Below are 16,613 nucleotides of genomic sequence, written 5' to 3'. Positions count from 1 at the left end.
GCTTTTTGCCCTTCTCTTTGTGGCTTGTACTCACTGGATGCTCTGTCCTGGCTGTTTCCTATGAACAAATCCTGTACAGCTGCTTCCTGTACAGAACCTAAAGTTTTATCCCAAATGGCTTCTCTGATCTTAGAGCAAATGCTCAGTAAATGCACTTATGCACAGGGGTCAAATAACTTGTCATAATCAGCCCCTTCCCCCTTTGCTCATCAAATCACACATTTTACACACACATTCTCTGATTCATCACCTTTTTGGAGGTTTCTAAATCTCACCCTGTACACATCAGGGGTAATTTGAATCCTTTGCAACACAGCTTTTAAAATTCATCATACTTCAAACTCTGTTCAGTTTCCACTTCATTAAACACATTTAATGCTTCACCCGAGAGCTTTGCAATCACTGTGGGCACTTTCTGGGCTTCTGGAATTTTATGTAATTTGCACAGTCTTTCAAAAGTACAGAACTATTCTTTAATACAATCTGATCCTTTGTACTCGGGGGATAATTTATCTCAGCTGGGTGTTCCTTGTGAAGAGGGAACACTTGGGACCTGTGGGATCTGTCTCTGCTTTTCCTACCAGCTCAGGTTACACTGTCTTTCCTACCCTTTTTTTGGGCTGCCCATTTTTCAGTTCCATGTTTCTCTAACGGGCAGCTGTCTCCTTTTCCAGGGGTTGCTGGTATGCTTCTCCTTTGCTGTTTTCTTTCTGCCTCCCACTGGCTCTCATTTCAGCTTCCCACTTCTGGTGTTCATACACGGCTGTCACAGCCTTCTCATTCTTGATCTTTCTGTTCAGCCTTCAATCTGGCTATTTCTAATTTCATAGATGTTTTGCTGCTGTTCATTTTTATACTTTCTTTTGCCTGAAATAAACCAAAAACAACAAACTAACTGTTTTTGACTGTCCCCAGCCTTCTCATGTAAAATCTACTTTATCAGTGCTTGAAATGTGAACATCAGTCAACCAGTCGGCAGTGTGTGAATCCTGTCCTGTCCAGACCACACCACTGTGATGTTCTGATCAGGTCTCCCAGAACTGTAAGCCACTGTCTTACCCCTCTGCCTCAGCAAGTGAGAGCTTTTCTGCTGCTGCTAAACTGTGTGTCAGCTCCCTGCCAGTCCAGCCTGTCTGCCTTGCCAGCAAACTCCTCAAGAACCTGCCAATTTAAACTGTCTTGTAGGTAACAAGCAATTAACCCCGGTTCCTGAGTTCCCCAGAGATGTCTCCCGGTGTATTCAGTGGACACTCACAGAAATTATTAAATTCAATGCTTCCAAAGAGACAGAGCACACATCAGCATGTTAGCTTAGCTGAAGACTCACATTTGACTTCAATCTAACAGCACTCAGAGGGTTTATAGTAAAACTAAGAATGTTTGTTTATAAAGCAGAGATTTAAATGATAAGCAAGGGGAAAAGAGACAGCTATGCTTGCAAACAAAACATGCTTTATAGTGTCTAAAATGTAATTTTAGCAAGTTACAAACTGTTACACGTTAGTTTCTTCACCTATATCAAGTTACCAGCATCTCTGGTCCTCCTGGCCAACGGATCCAACTTTCACAGGCTCAGAGAGTGCTGCTCCTCGTGTTCCCTAAATGACAGTTAACTAAAATGTCTTTCTGCACCTTCTATTACCAAAAATCCATTGTCCCTGCCTCAAGAGCCAGGAAAGCTTCCTGGGATGCAGATTCCCTTGTCCCCCCACCCCGGTGTGCTTACTAAATTGTCTCCGTTGCCACTCATTAGCTTGATGGCTTTGTTTACCTTATCTGTAAATATACTTTCCTTGTACTCTGTACTCTGTAACCAAGCCAGCCAGACATGCAAATCCACATTCCTTTGTCAGGCTTGGTGTATGTACTACCTTCCAAACACACTTGAAGAACACACATCTCCAGCACACACACACATAACTCTTTTTACTCAGCCTGTACACAATGCTTTTTGGGAACAGTGTGTCACTAGTATGTTTCCATATAATATCTTACAGGACACCTTTTTATATGCCTCTTATGACAACTGTGTGTTGTGGGTACTGAGTGTGTCAAACCTGATATGAGTTACATTATGGTGAGCCTTCTGCCATTTGGCATTGAGGGGCACCCACGGCCACAACTTATTGGTTAACTTCTCATGTAATATCTTCTACCTTGATATCCATTTTTCATGGGAAAAGAATAGATCCACAATCCTGTTTGGGCCCTCTGGTTGCTGTGTAATATAAATGGTGGGAAGAGCACATTTGGGAAATGTTTAATGCTCCCAATTGAATTTTCAAATAGAAAAAATAAACTAAGCAGTTTATTGTCCAAGGTATCCTGCAGTTATGTCTGGGTAGCATTAAAAAAACAATTTGAGTTTGGAAAAATTATATTTTTTTAAAAGGGGAGTGGGAGCCGGTAGGGAGGAAGTTGGAGAGGAGGAAGAAAATTGATTGAGTCTTAATGTATTTTATATAATTTTAGAACTTAGAAATTGGGGGGGGGGGGAACAACCCAAAAGCTTATAAGGTTCATTTAAAAATGTTTTAAATGTTACCTTTTTAAAAAACAAAACAAAACCTCTTCATTTTATAATCTCCATGAGACATCTACTACCACACTTTGGGTGGCTGAAGGCACGAAGGAGCTATATATCTGAGATGTAGCTTAATGGACAAGTAAAAGACATCTTATCTTAATGTTGTTTTCTGAAATACATTTTTAAATTCTTAAAGTTTCAGAAATGTTTTGTGTGGTGCTAGTTGCACTTGGTTCTTAGAACCATTTCACATGTCAGAATCACAGCACAGGAGAAACTTTTATGATCATCAGAAAGCTCAAATTGGCACTTAAAACATACTGTAAAATAAAATACCCTGTGTTGAAGGTGTGAAGGAGAAAAGATCGTAATTTTCTCATCTGGTTTATTGTGACATTCTAAACTGGGATTCAGAGCTTTTAGAATCTTTTTGTATTCGTTTTAGGAAATCATTATTTTTAATCAAGAATATATTGTTTAGACTTTTTAAAATTCTTGCATATATGTTTGAAAGTAATCAAGTAACCCTGCTACAAAACTAGAAATAAATTAAATTTAAAGATCAGTTTTTCCTGTTAATTTTTCATATTAATAATTTTTCACAAAGTGCCGAACTCCAAATGATTCTAACATTGGAAAGTAATATTCTCAAGACAAATATTGACATCTTACTGAAGTACTTTATCCTAATTTATCTAAAATACATATTGTATTGTTAGTGTTAAGGAAATGGAATTGGAACTATGATAAGCTATAGTCAAGCACTTTAAAATCTCCTGTTTGTTTGTTCATTGTCATTATAGAAGTTAAAATTGTCTCTTTTGGTGCATGGGAAAAACTGTGGTAAACAGTATTTTCCCCTAAATATTTTTATTTTTTCTATTTTAGGAACAAGAACTTTACCAGAAAGAAGATCTGGGAGTCAATGAAGTACACTATGTAGATAATCAGGATTGTATAGGTATGTACTTGAAAAACATGTATACTGTTTCATTAAAGTGTTATGGTCCTGGAGCATAGTGGCTTTCAATAGAATAGAAAAATATGTTGAGTAGTGTAGTAATTTTGTCGTATCAGTCACTGTCCCAGCATTGTGGATCCTGCTCTGGGGTTTTAGTTCCTGATGCTGCAACTGTGTCTGTGTGGATTCAGAGGTCTCTTCACTGATGCAGTTGCAAGATTGGGGCATATTTATTTTATTTTCTTGTGGCCATTGTTGCAGATGACCCTGCACCTCTCTACGTACTGCCTACTTCTGCCCACTGAGTTGTTCCTGCTAAGGAAAAGGTGGAGATTTCATCAGAGTCTCTGCAAGTTTGTTTTTGCAGAGAGTAGACCAATACTTCTGGCAGAAATTAATTCAGGGAAGATTCTTCTGCCCTATTTATATAATAGTAACACACAGAACCCCAATCAGTAATGGAGTCTCATTGTGAAAAGTGCATATAAATAAATGTTCAGACATAGTACTTGCCCTGAATATCTTGTAATTTGAGAAGTGGTGAACATGTGGAATTTTCCAGGTAAATTTATCAAAGCAGATAATGTGAGGTATACAGAGCAATATTTTTTTTGCGTAAGGAAATTAAAAGATCTGTGAACCAAAGCAGGGATGTTTGTATATTTGGAAATAAAGGGGTCCTTCCTTTAAATTTTTTGTCAGATTTTTTTCCCTCTTACACTTGTTGCTTGAACAGGATGAATTAAAAACAAAATAAAAATGTAGGCATTGCTATTGTTTTCAGTATGTGCGAGGGCTAAAATGGTCTATCTGCTCCCAACTTCTGTTATCCTAATTGGGGTTATCCAATATGATGAAGAGAGAAACTGACTTTGACATGCAATTCAGTGCAGCATTAACTGTGATAGCTTCAGCATCCCCATCTAGGGAAGCAGTGATGATGGCAGGATACCCCCATCTGGCATCAGTTGCAAAGTCACCACGGGTGGTTCCTTCTGAGCATCTATAGATGTGTTCAGACATCTTTCCTCCTAGGCAGACATGGACATGCATCACTGGCTCTGCATTGGCCACTGGTAGCCATGTCAGGCAAAGATGACTGCTGGCTGCTGACAGAACAGTAGGAGATGATCTAGGGAAGAAACCTAAAGGATAGCAGCAAGAAAAGTGCTGTCCTGTTGTATGAATACAAACCAGCCCCATCTGGTCGTCTGATATGGGTACACATTTCCATGAATGTTGTCATGGCTCAAGGAGGTTCCAATTCCTACAAAAAAAATCATTTTTAATTATTTCAGAAGCATATTTATTTTTTTCAAATGTGCCCCAGAAGCAGAAAAGGGCTTTCTGTTGTCTTAGTTAAATGGATGAGAAAAGACAATAACACTGGTTTATGTATAAATGCATTTTCATTTGAGGCTTTGCTTTTTGTGTTGCCATATGAGACTGAGATGTGTGAGTATTGCTTTATATTGCACCTTCCAAAATGTTCCAATTCCAGTGACATCTGATCATTTATAATCAGTAGACGCCGTAAATATAGCGTTGATTTGATATGTCTGTATTTTTTTTTTTTTATTTTTTTTTGGTGAGGAGGCAATCTCACTCTTCTCTGCCTCAGTGGAGATGCTACTCCTGCCTAACACTGGATCTTGGGAATAAAGGGTTCTTCTGCCTAAATCTCTGAATTTAATATAGTTTCCTATAACAGAATTAAGGGAAGGCAGTAATTGCAGTGAACATCTGTAAGTAGTATTTGAATACGGTACAGAACAAAGGTAGATTATGTTGGCTTAGACAGTTACTTTTCAAATCATCATCATCTTTTCCTTTTTCCAAAGCCAATGTTGGGTAGGGCCAAGGTTGTGAGCAGATTTCACGCAAACCTATTTTGAGCTGCCATTTGAGCCTGTTGTTAAGGTGTTGCCTGGATGGTTTTATATACCGTACTATACAGCTGTCTTCTGGCTGACCATCGCCACACTCTCTCTCTCTCCTTGCACTCTTCCACAGGGAACAGTTGCAGGCAGTCGGTATGGGGTCATTTTAGTGACATGGTCAAACCATTGTAGTTAGCATCTTTTGACGATTGTAGTCACTTACTGCACTTTCACTTTTTTGTGGATGCTGCCATTTCTTAGTTTATCTAGTGTTACACCTACGGCCAGTGGTGCTGGAACAATCTGTATAATGAAGGTGCTAAGAGCTGTTGAACCAAACTGTAAATGATGGAAACCACTTCAAGCTAGGTGCTGCTGCATCCCCAGCACCTTAGTTCCAGCACCTATGCCTACAGCATAGGAACCTCATTTCAAAAGTTTGTGGCTTTTGCTCCAGGCTCTTTGTCAGTACCCATGTTTCACAACCATAAAGTAATGTGGGTACAACGAGTGTTTTATATAAATCTAGTTTTAGCTGTCACAGACATTGATTTAACTATCCAAACATTTTTATTCAGGCATGTGAACATTCATTGTCAATAGCTGTCTGCCTTTCTGTATCATCTTCACGTCATTTGTTATGTGTTATGATGGAACCCAAGTAGCATGAACCATCTACTTGTTTGGTTACTACACCACTGATGACTACTTTAGCCTGTTAATTTTTGATGTTGCCATTAGTTTGGTCTTTTTTGTTTTTAATCCCCATTCTCTGGATGTTGTGTACAAGTTAGTGCTGCTTCTTGTTTGCATTCCTCCACAGGGAGTATCATTACAATATTATCCGCAAAGTCAAGGTGATTGATAATTTGTTACCAATATTCTGCAGCCTCCACCGATGTTACTAAGAGAGTATTGGACTGAGTACACATCCCTGTTTGACTCCCCTTTTCACTTCAAACCACTCGTCGGCTCACCACTGACTCTTACTGCATGCCAAACTAGGCTATACAGACACCGCAATATTTGAATCAATTTCCTGCTAAAACTATACCACTTGAGTACTTTTCACAGAGCCTCCGTTTTAATGGAGTTGAATACTTTCTGAAAGTCAATGAATGTGCAAAATAGATTAATTGATCTCTCTCTCCTCTCCCCTGCCCCCCAAAGATTTGATGCAAAACAAATCACTTATCTGTGGTGGACCATCTAGGTCTAAAGCCAGCTAGTTAATCCGAAAGGATTTCCTCTGCTTTTCTTTTCATTTGGCCGAGAATCACTCTACAGAATGCCTTGCTAGGAATGCTTATAAGATTTATTTCTCTGTAGCTGTCATAATCTGTCAGCTCACCATTCTAAAAGAGCGATACAATAATTTAGTATTGCCAGTTTTCAGGGACTTTGCCCTTTGTCCCTGAATAGTTTGTCAAGGAGCATAACCTTGCTTCTTCCACCAGGCTTTAACACTTGAGGCGGTATACCATCTGTACCAGGTGCCTTGTTGATTTTTCAGGGGCATGATTGCAGTTTCAGTTTCTGATTCCAATATGTGTCTTCCTTCATTGTTGCCTTCACAGTTGATAGCCTCAAAGACTGTTCGTGTTCAATAGCTGATGAAAATATTCTTTCCATCTTTTATGCTTTTGATCTTTATCTACTATATAGTTCCCCTGAGCATGATGTAGCTGACTTGTTATAGGTGTTAACTTCTTTGATAGTAATCTGACTTTCTGAAAAAGCCCTCTAGCATTACTTTATGTAAGTATTGTTCAAGCTCTTTGCCTTCTCTCTCAAGCCAGTCTTTCATAGCTTTTTTTTTTTAACCATTCTTTTAAATTCCTTGTGGAGCTGTCTGTATTTCTTTTTTCCACTCCAGGCAATTTTTAGCTTTCAGATGTTATACTTTCTATTTCTTCTAGATAGGTTTTCAGTCTCTGGTGTCACCTAGTCTTTCCTTTTTTGGATACGGCCTCACTCCTAAAAGCTCCTTGCTCATGGCAGGAATTTATGTATTTTGCCTCTTCCCAGAATTGTTCTACTGTAGTGTTCTCTAGGCCTAAGAGAGGGGCAAAGTGACCACTGATGGTGTTTTGAAAGGTCACCATAGTGTCTGTATTTTTCAAAGCTTTGATGCCATAGACCCCCTTGATGTCTTTTGCAAATTAACACTTCAAAAGCCTAAATACAAACTGAGACCAATCACTGCCCCATGGTCCGAGTTTGTATTTAGCCTTCTGTAGAACTTGCAGTCTGGTGCACTTGTTTTCCAGTGTTGTTTTACTAAGATGACGTTGATCATGTGTTTTGTAGTATCATCATTAGAAATCTTTGTTTCTTTATTGACTCATCTGTGCTGATATGCTGTGTGTTATTTAAACAGATTGTTGGTAGCGCAGAACTGAAGCAATCTGTCCCCTTACTCATTTCTATGCCTTTTTTTCCCAGGTCTCCCAGTCCATGTTGTTATTCCCCATCTTGGCAGTAAAGTCCCACCTACGTTTTAATGATTCTATGACTGTGACCAAAAAAACCTCTAGAAAGGGTTCCGGGAATCTCTTTTTGATGTTCATTGTAAAATTGGCTTATGATGTTGTCTTCTGCATCCGTTGAGGGTGTGTAGTTTTGTATTATAGTCACATATCTTGTTGTTTAACGCTCATTACGTGAGATGACACATGTATAGCTTTACAAAGAACTGTAAGCGTTTTCTGGTAACCAGAATATTAAGGCAACTTCTTTTGTTTGGTCATGTCTGTCCTTCCATAGTAAATGATTTTACGGTGCTTTATGGAAAGTTTGCCACTTCCAATCCAGTGTGTTTCACATATACTGAGACTGTCTATAGAAAAAGATGTAGTTGTAGTTTTGTTAACTAACATTCTGGCTTTGCCGCATTGATACAGCGTTTCCATGTTCCAATGTGTACTCTTATTTCGTTGCCAAACAATCTATTCTTTCCTAGCCAAATTTTTGTGGCAGCTGAAATTCCCAAACTACTGGCGCAGATCTTTTTTGGGCGTAGTCCGATCTAATTTGATCCTTGCCTGTTTTGTCAGTTTCTTGGCTTAGGTAAATACCTACACTGAAGTCGAGGCAGCCTCCTCCTCTTCGCTACTTGTGAAGGGTGCCTGAGTTGCATCATGAGGAGGTTAGAGTGAGGCATTGTGTTTGTAGTTCCCACTCCCACTTAAGTTACCACCACCCTCTCCAGTGTATGCTCAGAGATAAGTGCCTAAGAATAGAAAACCAGCACACCATGCGCAAAGCCACCTGAACTAGACAAAGCGAGATGCAGATGAGTAGGGTGTCCTAAACCCCACCCCTCCCCAATTTTTAGGAGACTTTATCAAGAGTTAGGTACCTTAGTCTGGGCTGCAGGGAGGCCAGGTTTAACTCCCCCTATGCCTGCTGGAGAGAGAGGATTTGAACAGGGGAGTTTTGCCTCTGAGGAGAGTGTGGTCTGTGGGATACTCTGATGTGGCTCGTCCATCACTCTGGTTGAAGCTGTTCCATTTTGGATAAATAGAATCACTGGAGCAGGGGGACTGGACTTTGAGTCTTCCACCAGGCTATAGTGTCTGTGTCTGTGTGTGTGTCTCTCTCTCTCTCTCTCTCTCTCTGGCCCAATGACTAAGATTTATCTAATTGGAGCTATTTCATCAGGAGAGATTGAGGAGACCACATCAGAATATCCTATAGCTAGCATTTTAGAGCACTCTCTGAAGAGGTTGGAGACCCCTGTTCAAATCCTGTCTCCCTATCAAGCAGAGGAAGGAGTTGAACCTGAGTCTCCCATATTCTGGGTGAGTGCTCTACTCACTAGGCTAGAAGTTATAAGGGACCACTATGACAGATTTATGTTACCAATCTGCCTGGGGCGTCAGGTGATTAGGCTGAGGCCGCCGGATTTTTAGGGAAGGAAATGGAGGAGCACACCAAGTGACTGAATTTTAAAGCTTTATTAATAAAATAATAAAGTAACAGCGGAGAGTATTGGGACTGCTTTTATGTTACTTAAAGGGAGCAAGAAAGCATTAGTACCCTCGCCCTAACTCACTTTTACACTTACATATGCACTAGCCGAGGCTGACCAAGCCTGGGTGTAATGGAAGAAGAAAAGGGGAGAAAGGTGGATGGGAGTTTTTGTCCTGTGCACAGGTTGTTTAGGGTCTGCTGTGACTTTTGACTTGCTTTGGCTTTTGGGAGGGTTTTTAAGTCCTGGGTTCTTTTGGGGATGTTTTTGTTAGGGCCCTGTGTTCCTGGTGCTTTTTGTACCAGTCCAAACTGGCTTTTTGTGGCCTTTTCAGCTTTCCCCCAAAACACACTGGTGGCCATGAGACGGTTATTTTTTCCTTGTTGACCTTGTTGTTTTACTCCTTTTCGTGGCCCCTGCAATTTATTTAGCCACTGTCCTCTCTCACGGCTGGTCGGGGGGTGGTGGACTCCACCACTTCTTTCTTGACAGGTAGCACAGTGTGTGCAATGGCCTCAGGCTGGAGTCAGCTCCTTATCTTCGGGTGTAGCTGGAACATCAAGTTAACCCATTCCCCCTCCCTCCCTGGCCTTTCGTCACCTGCAAAGAAACCTTTTGTTCCACACTTACACCTTGGTGTACTCCTTCCCAAAATGCCTTGCGATGTTTGCAACAGTGTTAGCAACTTACAGTACTGATCTGCCTCCTGAAGGGACCCTCTGAGGGAGGAGGGACACTGGGTTGTGACACCTCCCCCGCCCCCGCCCCCGAGTCAGTCTTTTGTTGTGAAGGGTCACCATTTAGGTTTTTCCCCTCCCTCGGACACGGTGGCTAAGGTTACTGTTGGTTTTGTACATGAACAGCTATATAGAACAAACAAAATGGTTAGGGCAGCAACAATTGCATACACGAGCCAGTAGTGGCTTCTGGCTTTCTTAGTAACATAGCATAACGTGTTTTTTTGTTGGCATAGATACCCCTTTTGGATGACTGTGACAAAGGCTCTTTTTTAGATTAAACGTGTGCTGCAACACTGTAAAGGAGGAGGCGTTTGTTTGGAATATGGTTAGTTTTTGTGTGTGCGTTAAGGGCAGGAACACATTGGGTGTGATTTTTGAAAAATTAAACACAACATAGTTAGAGATATTAACCATACTTTGCATAACCGCGGGCCAATGCACTGCAAACATGTTGTGCCTGAGAGTGTAACAGCAAATTAAGGGCCACCGTAGGATAGGTGGTTTTTTAAACATACGCAGAGGTATTGGTAAGCACATGGGCCTTAGTGGGGGTGTATTTTGATGCTTTTTTTTTTTTTTTTTTATAGCAGATGTGTTGATTTATTTTATAAAAGCGGCCTGGCAGTGCCTTTTTTTAATATTTTATTTGAGGGGGCTTTATAGGCCACAGCTGCTAAGTGTTGCCCTTTGCAATTTATATGTGCTGATAGTTAGAAGATATAGTCAGCACATACTGCTTAGCCATATTATTGGGGAAGCACCACCTTTTATATGTTGCGAAGGGCCACCCAGTTTTAGAAGCAGCCTTTTTAAAGGCCTGGTTGGATTTTTATAGCAGGGGCCGTTTTGGGTTAATTATGTTTGGGATTTAATTGGGGAGGATTATGCAGGGCCAGGGGACTTGAGGCTTTTGGCAGGGGGCTGCCCCTGGAAAAATACTCAGGTAATATAGGATGCTAAGCCACAATTGCCCCCCTGCCAGTGGATAATTAACCTTTTTTTACCATGGTTAATTTTGAACAGTGGTAAAATTAACAAAGGAGGATAAAAGCGTTGGAAACCCGAGGATTTTTATAGATATGTGCTACAATATATACATTATATTATATTAATAAATTTTGTAGGCCGGAAGCAGCAAGAGCGGTTCCACCACTTTTGTTCAGCGTGTTCCTGTGCTTTTGCTATTACTGCTTGGTTTTCTTAACAAAGCAAAAGAGGAAAGAGAACAACATGAATGCACCTATTGGGAAAACTAAGGCACGGACCAAAAACTCCCTAAATTATTAGTTGTTTTTTTACAGCCCTTTTTGGCTTTTATTATGGATATTGTTTGCTTGGTTTAGGAGATTACAACAATGATATTGCATTTAGGGATTAATAATTGCTATTGCCTGCCAAAGGGCCTTTTATTTTGCTTTAGGAACAGGGTTTGCCTCTTGGGGGGTTCATGGGAGGTTTGGGGCCACCCACCAGGTATTTTGCTGTGGCCCTGCTGTGTCTATCCCGACTATGCACTGTTTTTAAGGCACATCCCCTTTAGCCTTGCACCACACTGTGGCTTGGGCCCCATTAGCGGCTTGAGCCAGGGATAGCCTTTGGAGGCATTTAAAAAAAAAAGTATTTAATTATTTAGATAATGACTGCTAGTGGTAAATATGCTCAATGGCCTGTGATGGGATGTTAGGTGGGGTGGGATCTGAGTTACTACAGAGAATTCTTTCCTGGGTGCTGGCTGGTGAGTCATGTCCATATGCTCAGGGTTTAGCTGATCGCCATATTTGGTGTTGGGAAGGAATTTTCCTCCAGGGCAGATTGGCAGAGGCCCTGGGCGGGTTTCGCCTTCCCCTGCAGTGTAGGGCACGGGTCACTTGCTGGAGGATTCTCTGCACCTTGAAGTCTTTAAACCACAATTTGAGGACTTCAGTGACTCAGACATAGGTTAGGGGTTTGTTACAGGAATGGGTGGGTGAGATTCTGTGGCCTGTGTTGTGCAGGAGGCCAGACTAGATGATCATAATGGTCCCTTCTGACCTTAATGTCTATGATTCTATGATTTTATGGATAGCTGGAAACCCGGATGGTCCAGGCAGGTGGCTGGTTTACAACTGAGGCCCACGATGCCATGACCAGAAACCTAGGGAAAAACATATGTTTTGAGCTGATTGGCATGTGCCAATTTTTATTTTTTTTTGGTGGTTGAAGCTGGTACATATGTGGTTTACAATGCAGTACGGACCACCCACTTCCTGTTTAGGGAGTGGGCTGCTTTTTTTTTAGCTTTTGTAATGTTTTGTTTTTAATTTGCCATTTTTGGATGGATTTAATGATTATTATTATTTTTTTTTTTACATCTGGCCTTTTTTTAAATTTAAAATGGCTTTTACGGCTTTGCGGGTTTTACATAGTTTCTTCCTCAACTGGGCAAAGCTGAGACTTTTTTGGTTGTGGGAAATAGTAAATGTGATTATTGGTAAATATAGTATTTACATTATATTTATATATGTTTATTAGCGGGTTACTTATATATTTAAAATTTTAAAATATATATTTTCCTCTAGTCAGATTTTGAATGGGTCCCAGTGTAGTAGGCATGCTCATAGCACACTTGCTGGATCAAGCTCTGCAGGCAAGATAGACTGGGGAACACCTATCTGCACCTAGTTTAAGGATGATGGTGGCATGTGTGTGTATGTGTGGGGGGGGCTTAAGCATGAGCGAGGCATCCAGATAACTCGAGAGACACTGGATCTATGCACAGAGTAGGAACTTAAGTACTTCAATACTTTTAATACATAAAACATTTAGGCGCTGAGTGAGTTTTGGTGCCTACAGGGCTAGGGATTAGCCAATAGGGGTTTTGTGGATTTCAGTGGTGCTTAAAAGTGGAACTTAAGCACTTAAAACTCGAGTTTAGGCACCTAAATCCCTTTGAGCATCTGGTCCTAGATTTCTTAGTCATTTAGCATTAACCTAAGAGCATGGGTACATTTATTACTATTATCTTCAGAAAACAGAATCCACATGTATTAAGTCTGAGGGTTTATATAAACAGTCAAAGCACCATGGTTTTAAAAAGCAATCATGCCCAATGCTGCTGTGAGTTTGCTGAAGTCTTTTCAGCTTTTTTAAGCTTTTGGTCATCCCCTCTTGTTGCTATCATGGATTTGTGATCCGTCCTCATACTGTTGATTCAGCACAGCGAGAAACCTGTACGAGAGACTTTTAAAATTAAAAAGGTGTATAGGCTTAAGACCTAGTACATCAGTGTATTTCCACTCTTCCGTCATATCCAGTTCCATAGCTAGAACTTTACAGCACACTACAGAATGCTGCTTAAATCAATAGCTATATATGCCAATCTTGTTTGTAGTGATTCGATTTCTCCTTAATGTAAACTAAGATGGTTGTAATAATTATACAGTGCCATGTTGCTAATATTTTCGATGTAACATTCTTATTCTGATATGTAATTCTATATATCACTTTCACAAACATATTGATTTCTGTTTTACAAATAGATCTGATTGAAGCAAAATTAGTAGGTGTGCTGGATATTTTGGATGAAGAAAATCGTCTTCCGCAACCAAGTGACCAGCATTTTACTTCTGTGGTGCATCAAAAACACAAGGAGCATTTCAGACTATCTGTAGGTTTACTTACGACCTCTTCATTATTTTATAAAAATAAGTTCCTAGACTGGATGCTAATATAACATAAGTTAGAAACCACTCTGAATAAAAAAACAAGTGCAATCCTCCAGTGATGTTCATGCAGTCTGGTGGCAGCATGTTGCACTCCCATTCAGAAAATCAGTTTGGGTCTGAAGGAATGGCAACAGTAGGCAGCCCTAGTCTCTCTCTCAATGGACCCATGGAGCTTTCTTGGCCAGAACGATGGCCAAAGCCAAGATCATTCCAGTGCAAAGTCCCCTCTGCCTATTATTGTATATTTTGTATGATATTTTAAAAACCTGTGGGGAAAGCGTTGAAACCAGTGTTTAGGCTTTATAGACCGATTTACTGAAAAGTAGAAAAACTTTCATTTTAGAAAGTGTTATGTATTCATCTCTCCCTTTTTAAAAAACAAAGTGGGACTGGTGTCTTAACTAATTCTGTGAAAACATTTCTTTATGCAATGCCAATCATATGACATTCAGACATTTTTACAAACTGTAAACTCAGTTTAGGTTTTATTGAAAAGTTCACTAAAGGTTTAACTTCTATAAAACTTGTGCATAATTTTAATTTTTAGTGGATATCACAGTTTCCCATGCATGTCTAATAATGTCTAGCTATGAAAATAAAATAAAAAGGATTTTCATTTAGATGCTTTTTATAAAGGCATAATTGATACCATCAAATAGCCCTTTCCCCCTTGTCTCTCCAAATTCCTCCAAGATTTTTAGCTTTGAGTTTTGGCAAATATCTGTTTAGTTCAGTTTTCTCAGTTTCCCAGTTAGTACTTTAAAGATGAAACGGTAGAACCACCCGGGAAGTGGTTTTTTGTTTTTGTTCTGCGTGCTGTTAGAAGACTAACACAATCCCAGACTATGTATTTTTCCTGTATTTTAAAATACAAAATCACAAGAAATGCCACTTCCATAATAACTAAACACAGGCAAATTTAACAGAAGTATGTTTTCCTCTAAATTAATACTTATTTCCTTAACTGGATTCCTGCGCTATGAGAAATTCTTGTCAGACTCTTTAGGTTTTAGTAGTCAGGTATTACTTGCAGCTTTTGGTTCCTAGTTCTGGCTCTGACAGTTGGATACAAGGTGAAAGACCCAGCTATTCAGCTCTTAATTCAGAAGTCTACACAGCTAATTTGCAGCTGTTGTAGCTTCCATCCCGTGACACCCCATGCTTGGACAACTCACCAAGGCAAATTTCAACATCACTGTCTTACTTGTAAATAATTTCACCCAAAAGATACATTTGAGCCTCTATCCCCTATTATCATGACAATACTGTGCACCAATCAAACATTCTAGGCCACCTGTAGGAATTAATGTTGGACTAGGAAGCAGTTGTGATGATAAAAATTATTAATCTTGGCAGTTGTGGTAGCATTTTACTGTGAGTTGCAGGCTCATTCAAACCTGAAAAAGCTCACGATGAAGAAAAAGTTTGAATCCCAGTGAACTGAAATAGTGGAGTTTCTCACAGCTTTAATCTTAACCTGTAGGAAAGGCAGACAAATATTATTTGAAAATTTACTGTTTGAATTTTGTCCTTTGTGATTTTTCTGTGTAACTTGGGTTTTTATTGCAGATTCCCAGGAAGTCTAAATTGACTGTTCACAGAAATATCAGAGACGATGAGGGCTTTATTATCCGACATTTTGCTGGAGCAGTGTGCTATGAGACGGTAACTTGATTTAACAAACTCATGTTAATTATTTAATTTATACTGCCCTGTTCTCCTTTATGTTATTAGTGTTGTCTTACAACAGCTAGGAAATTGAGACCTCTTGGCATAATCAGGCAAGTTAAAAATTCTTCAGGTTTAACTTTAAATGTCCTTCCTCCCCCAGACATGACCACTTCAAATTCTTCTTTATGATGATTAACCCAATACATCTAACCATTATTTAATCAATAGAAGTATAAATATAATAGCTCTTTGTTACTGTTAGCAAAATTCTCCTTGATTCCAATACCATAACATTGGGTGCAAACTTCTCAATCTTTGGTTTTAGTTAATTTAGTCGGTAAGACTGACCTTCTAAATGCACCTTCAAGTTAGCGACTAAAACATCTCAATTATTTCTCACTTCATTTGCCAACCCTAATATGTACTAGTTAAGATCTGAATAATAATTCTGCATTTCTACAGCACCTTCTAAGGATCTCAAAGTGCATCACAAGCATTAATATATCAAGCTTCACAACACAGCTGAGGGGTGAGATAATGAGAGCTGAAAATAGAAACCAAGGGTGAAATTCTGATGCTGTTGTAGTCAGTGACAGAAGTAGCACTGACTTCAGTATTGACTAGACTTAGCCAGGATTTCAAATCACATCTCATGACTTCCAGTCCTGTGCTTTAAACATAAGACCACCTTTTCTCCTTTTACTGTTAGTAGTGTCAGACATAGACAATAAATATTCTACAATTACATTTTAAATATTTTTCTCAATATATTTTCCCCCCTCAAATTCCTGGTATTTTAGCATTCGGTATTTTTGTTGGGCTATTTTGACCAAAGTATGTCTTTATGTAGGGCTAAGTAAAGCTATTAGTACTGTGAAGTTGATATGCAACTCTTTACTGGTTTGTTTTCTTTTCAGACCCAGTTTGTGGAGAAAAACAATGATGCTTTGCACATGTCCCTTGAATCTCTTATATGTGAATCCAAGGATAAGTTTGTCCGGGAACTATTTGAATCTACCACTAATAACAACAAGGATCCCAAACAAAAAGCAGGAAAGCTTAGCTTCATCAGTGTGGGAAATAAATTCAAGGTATTGGAATATTAAAAATGAGTTCTTTCCTTTAGTATGTTGCTTTTAAATTGCTTGAAATGAATG

General features: G+C 39.5%; 1 protein-coding gene across 8 annotated transcripts in view; it reads left to right on the top strand.

Moving 5' to 3' along the window:
• Window positions 1–16,613, top strand: part of MYO6 (myosin VI) — a 160,180-nt gene that overhangs the window by 90,645 nt on the left and 52,922 nt on the right. For all 8 annotated transcript variants that reach the window (XR_005596381.1, XM_039531197.1, XM_039531204.1 and 5 more), the window contains 4 exons: window positions 3,416–3,488; window positions 13,600–13,727; window positions 15,355–15,450; window positions 16,374–16,547. Coding sequence is in view for 7 of the 8 variants with exons in the window: in XM_039531197.1 (XP_039387131.1) it covers window positions 3,416–3,488; window positions 13,600–13,727; window positions 15,355–15,450; window positions 16,374–16,547 (471 nt within the window). In the remaining variant the exon portion in view is untranslated. The remainder of the gene's footprint in view (window positions 1–3,415; window positions 3,489–13,599; window positions 13,728–15,354; window positions 15,451–16,373; window positions 16,548–16,613) is intronic.

The sequence above is a fragment of the Mauremys reevesii genome, linkage group 3 (assembly GCF_016161935.1).
Source record: "Mauremys reevesii isolate NIE-2019 linkage group 3, ASM1616193v1, whole genome shotgun sequence".
In the NCBI taxonomy this organism is placed as follows: domain Eukaryota; kingdom Metazoa; phylum Chordata; order Testudines; family Geoemydidae; genus Mauremys; species Mauremys reevesii.
The sequence above is the reverse complement of the archived record's forward strand: the minus strand, read 5'-3'. Positions and strand labels throughout refer to the sequence as shown.